We start from the raw sequence: 6,028 nt of genomic DNA, 5'->3' as shown, positions 1-6,028 counted from the left end.
ATATTTAGAGATGTTTTTGAGTGAGAGCCACACGCACGCGCGCGCACGTACAAAAGCTCGACTGCGCGCGCACACACACACACGCGCGCGCGGCCATTTTTCAACAAAATATCAGACTGTATTATTTAAAATAACTTTGTGATAGTACTCACCGTTAACATGAATGGTTTCCGTTCCTCGTGATTGGTAAAAATCCAGGCAAACGATCGGAATGAAATTCAATTTGCCAGTCCAGAGGCGAAGTTACTGCCTAGCCTGCACACGGCTCATAAGCTTCCACACTTGCTATCTGAAATCTACTTCTCGCATAAGTATGTTGATGCTAACGTTAACATGGGGCTTGTTAAAATGTCACTGACATTCGACTGTTTCATCGATGGTATTGTTTCATTGCAAATTAGAATCAGAACATTTTCTCTCCTCTAATGCTCCGGTGCATTCACGCTGAAGTGCACTAGTTGGGCTCATTTAAAGGGGCGTTTACCTGTTTCAACATGACGGCCACAATCATCCAATCAAAATGGCGCGTTCGGCCATTCTAGGTCAGTGTCATCCAATCAAAATTGCGCTTTCCGCCAACTGCAGCCCCAACGGGAAATGAACAGCGAAATAAAACGGCAATATGTATATAGTTTTATCGGCGAGCCATATGCAATCATCAAAAGAGCCATATATGGCTCGCGAGCCATAGGTTCCCGACCCCTGGTCTGTACCGATGGTTGCCAGCCTCTGTTTACACTGCAAGTGGACTCGTGACCAGATGGCGCAAAGATCGCCGTCTGCGGTAGTATGCCACTACCCCCCCCCCCCAAAAAAAAATATCTAAATGCAAGAGTCAAAATTTATTTTGTTGAAAATGATTTATTTCACCCTGGTCACCAGAAATAATAAGTTGCACTGTGTTGACTGTATAAACACGTAGCGTGATGCGGCGGAAGAGCGAAGCGTGTATCAAACCACACGCGAAAGAACACGTTGACGGCAGGATCGGAAAAAATGCTGTACAGAATGTCCAGTTCACAAAGCGTTCGTTCGTCCACCCGTAGCTGCAAATGGAGTAATTTAACTCATTCACTTCCAGACCATGTACAAAAAAAATGTGTCCACTCCAGTGCCAGGGTATTTGTCATTGTCACTTGAATTCCAGGACCCACATAATATTGAGTTTGAGGACTACATAAACATTCAATACAGCATTAGAAACCTTAGACTTTCTTCTTTCATCAGAAAAAATAGATAATTCCGAAATCATATGGCTCTGGAGTTATATTAGCTTGAAATGAGGGCGGATGTCCAAAATACAATGCAATACAAACATATTGGTTTATATCAGAATCAGAATCAGAATCATCTTTATTGCCAAGTATGTAGAACACACAAGGAATTTGTTTCCGGTAGAACACGCTGCACTAGTATCGTCGTCAAAAAAACTGCTAAGTCCATTTTGACTACTGTTGAAAGAGTTCAAAGAGTTAATGGCTTGGGGGAAGAAGCTGTTTAAATGTCTGCTGGATTTGGATTTTGATAGCGATTAAACAACAGCTGAAGCTAGAACAAAGCGCTAACATGGAAAAAAGGAAAATGTTGCCCCCTTGTGGAAGGGAAAAACATTGGTAGAGGTCTGACCAGCGCTTGATCGGCACCCAAGCATGAAAAAACAAAACTCTAACAAATTCGGGAATGGCGCTCAACGTCATATTTTCAATTCCCGAATAAATTTGTGAATGGCAGTGAATGAGTTAAAAGAGCAAATGATCCAGCGCACCACCCGGTGGAATTTTTTGGTACATAACCTAAATATCGCAAATTTTGTTCACGGCTGTGCAAAAAAAACCAAAAAAAAAAAAAACGTAGCGGCACGACATTCCACTCGGAGCAACGGCATCACAACACAACATCGTACGACCTACGATGGGCATAAATATACGACGAAGCTTTGCTTGTTGTCCACGTTGCTTTTCGGAAACTGACGGCGATGTGCCAAATGACACAATAGTCAACATTCATTATTTACATATTGCTGGTTTGCAAAAAAAAAAAAAAAAAAAAAAAAAACAATAAACAAAAAAAAAAAAAACATTCATATGTTTTCATTGCGCTTGGCCCAAAAATCACAATATGAACAATGTAAACAATACAGTAGCAGGCAAAGACAATAAAACAGTTGGCACGTATGAGATTGTTAGAAAGCAACAAAAATACATTCCCCTTCAATACAGCGATGCCTTAAAATATAAGATGAACAATTTTTTCCAAATTTTTAAATGTAAAAAAAAATACATACAATTTGGTAAAAGCCAAAATCCGGCACGGCATACTTCCGCCCGCCAACATTAGATGGCGGCAGTTAAACTCACAACATTCAGGCACCAACAATTCGAGTTGATATCGTTGAGTCAACGTGCCGTTTTGGTCTCGCTCATGTGCCACTGCGAATTAAATAAATTTAATAGAAACAAATTAAACTTGTATCTCAAGGCTCCACCGCAAAGACAATAAATCGGAAAATAAAACAGACAGCTAGAATTTGGGATGAAATACCCGACTCGGCCCCCTATTTCTATAGCCTCGCAACAGTTCGGCTGTTTCACATCTAAAAATTGCATTTTAACATCCAAACTGAAATATCTATGTATTTTAATCGCCAGGCAGGTGAGCCCACCCCCCCAAAAAATGTGCTAAAGTTTAGGTGGTAGTCGTTATTTGCACACCAATGGTGCAGCAACACACGCTAAATAATAATAGACAATATCACGATACACTAGGTGGCCCGGTAGTCGAGTGGTTAGCCACCGGCTTCACAGTGTAGAGGTCGCCGGTTCGCGTCCCGGTCTGGCCTCCCTGTGTGGAGTTTGCATGTTCTCCCCGGGCCCGCGTGGGTTTTCTCCGAGTCCTCCCGTTTCCCCCCACACTCCAAAAACATGGTACTTTCCGTATGGATGCATGGACGATACACCAGGGCATATATTCTTTATCCTCAGGCAGCAACGATCAACATCATCCAAGTGACTCTTGTTGGTTTTGCAAAGATTTTTCATCATTTGTCTATGCAGCTGTGAATTGATCTGAATTATTATTTTTAAAAAATGTTTTGTTGTTAATCGTGGGAATAGATTGATTATAAATTGACAATACCATGATACACAAGGGCATATATTCTTTATCCTCATCCATCAGCGATCAACATCATCCAAGTGTATTGACTTTGCAAATATTTTTCATCATTTGTGTATGCAGCTGCACAATGCTGTCCCATGGTGGCCAAGACATGGATTCACCCGTAGGATTTGTAATAAATTGTTCCAAATTATTTTAAAAAAGGTATTTTGTTTTTAATTGCGGGAATAGATTGATTCTAAATAGACAATATCACGACACACAAGGGCATATATTCTTTATCCTCAGGCAGCATGATCGACGTCAGCCAAGTGATGCAGTGGTTTTGCTGAAACATTTGTCGGTGCAGCTGTGCGATGCTGCCACCTGGTGGCCAAGTCGTGGATACACCCGATGGTTTTGCGATGAATTGATCTGAATTATTATTTTTTTTATTATTTTGTTGTAATCTTGGGAATTGATTAACTTTTTTTATTCAGAAAGTAGATTTGAGATGCAATTATTTTGAGTTAGGAGCTTTTAGTGGGATTAATTAAGGTTGTATCACAAGGCAATTGCTTTAGCAGTGGATGTGTGTGTGGTGGGAGGTAAGGGGGGGGGGGGGGTCCAGAGAGCAGAACCTTGGAGAGCTCAGCCCATGCGCTTAACAGCAATCATCTATTCTGGTCTCTGAGCACTCTGCGCCGGAAAGCCGTCTCATTACAAATGAAATTAGCATTTAAATGTGGTCATAATTTAATCATTAAAAAAAGCGGGGGTGACAATGCACCATTGATGGCATGCACAAGTAGTAAGTAGTTCCCCCGCCGTCTAAACTAATGCCGCATTGGCAATATCGAGCCTTCCGGATCGGCCGTTACATTCAAATCCGCCCATTTGCGTGGACCCCGCAGCCGCCATCAGCGGTCCAGGTTGGCCTCGGCGCAGTCCCGCTGGCTCTTGAGCTCCTGGAAGACCTCGGTAAAAAAATGCGGATCGACGTTGAGCCGCAACATTTTGCCGCTGAGGCTGTGGATGATGCCCAGCGAGGTCTCCCAGAACACGTCCTTGTTGGCCTCCATCAGAAAAGGCTTGAGGGGGTACGAGATCTCGTTGCCCATGTACGAGTAGGCCAGGTACAGGCAGGTCTGGAAAGCACCCTGCAGCTCGGCCGCGCTGCTCACCTTCTCGTCCAGGGTGGCCTCGCACAGTAGGTACACAAAGACCACGTTGGCCGGCGTGATGAAACCTTGGTCCTGCCAGCCTTGCAGCAGCAGAGTACGGTCGATGTTGCGGAACCACAGGATGACCTCACCGCTGTTCAGCTCCTTTACTTTGGTGCAGCGGCGGCACACAAAATCCCCCAAGCAGCGCAGCAGCTCCCCCGTGGAAGCTTGGATTACGATCCGCCTCGGGGACGCCGCCGACGGGTTGCTGACCTGCTTCGCCGCCGGTGGTGGTTTGTCGTTGCGGTTCTGGGTGGGCACGGTGGGCACCGGAACCGGGATGGGGGCTCGCTGTTTGCGTTCCTCGCTTTGAAGGCTCTTGCGGATGTTGTCACTGTTGCGTTGGGCCACCTGGACGCAAGGGGGGTTCGGATTTGGGTTGGGGGTCACCTTCTTGACGCTTTTCTTAGCCGAGCTGGCCACCAGCTTCTTCCACGACAGCGACACGAACACGGAGGGCCGCTTGAGGCTTTTGTCGCCATTGTCGTCGCTGGCGTCGATCGCCTTCTTGGTGGCGGGGGAGATGGAGAGGACGGTGCCCATCGCTGCTGGAAGGGGCGGAGCGGGGGGAAGCCGCGGTGGCGTGACAGGCAGGCGAAGAGGATGTTTCTCCTGCCGATTTTGCGGCTACTGCTGGCGGTTACAATCACGCAGAAGCGGCGTGGGAGAGTCACGATGACGTGATGGAATCCATCGACACGCTCGACGTTGGTTCCGAAGCGACGAGGAGCCCGTTTGAGGACGAAGACCGCATCCGACGCTCACTCCCACCACGCGCAACGAGTCTCCGTATCTCTCGCTCCGCCTCTTGATTGACGCGGCGGGCAACCACTAGGAGCGCGGCTTACGGATCCAAGTGCAGCTACTGTTAGCCTACATTGAGTTGACCCGCACTCGTTTAGATTTCTGTTCTATTTTTTGCCTTGAGACGCATTACCAGACTATTTTCCCTGAACAGGGCGACCAAAGAAGGATAATGCGGGGGGGGGGGGGGGGGGGGGGGGGGGGCGTATAAACACACCACTTCAATTACCTGGAGTAGTGTTGTGTTTCTAGTGGTTCATTACTATTAATTTCTTGATTATTTTGGAACAGTTGGCCTACAATGGCTGCTGAATTTATCTTATTTTGGAAACATTTGGCTCAAAATGGCAGTTGAATTGGATTGGATTGGATTGGATATGCCTTTATTAGTCTCACAGTGGAGAAATTTACATTTCACAGCAGCAAAGTGAATATTACATATTCTCCAAAGTGAATAATACTAAGAATAAGAATAAGAACAAGAATAAGAATAAGAATAAGAATAAGAATAAGAATAAGAATAAGAATAAGAATAAGAATAAGAATAAGAATAAGAATAAGAATAAGAATAAGAATTGTGTGGCGGACACAAGGACCAGGCATCTCACCCAGCAGGTGCACAGGAGGGGGTGTGTTTATGTTAAGTATATTTCACTGCATTTTCTATGTTGGAACCAGATCCACTTGTTAGCCATTGGAATAAACACATTTCTACATTCAGTTGTGTGTGCTCCTTCCCCAACGGCTACACTGGTGACTTCGACGTTTAAAATGTTCCTGTCAACTGACGAAGAGGTATCTTCCTCGGCCATGTCGTCGCGACCAACGCTCCAACTCGCAACTGCCGCCTCAGCCGTGAGACTGCCCGAGTTCTGGCACAGCGATCCGGCTTCGTGGTTCCA

The 6,028-nt window shown here is 45.5% G+C and overlaps 1 protein-coding gene across 1 annotated transcript; it reads right to left on the bottom strand.

Annotated features, from left to right (window-relative positions):
- Positions 1-826: 826 nt before the first annotated feature.
- cdk5r2b (cyclin dependent kinase 5, regulatory subunit 2b (p39)) lies at positions 827-5,237 on the bottom strand. The gene has a single exon (XM_089003207.1). It carries the CDS (start codon positions 4,863-4,865, stop codon positions 4,017-4,019), a length of 849 nt encoding a protein of 282 aa, XP_088859333.1. The 5' UTR covers positions 4,866-5,237; the 3' UTR covers positions 827-4,016.
- Between the last annotated feature and the right edge of the window lie 791 nt (positions 5,238-6,028).

This window comes from Hippocampus bargibanti, linkage group LG08 (assembly GCF_051943395.1).
Source record: "Hippocampus bargibanti isolate YZ-2025 linkage group LG08, ASM5194339v1, whole genome shotgun sequence".
Classification (NCBI taxonomy): Eukaryota; Metazoa; Chordata; class Actinopteri; order Syngnathiformes; family Syngnathidae; genus Hippocampus; species Hippocampus bargibanti.
Note: the sequence above shows the minus strand (reverse complement) of the source record. Positions and strands in the feature narration are given on the sequence as shown.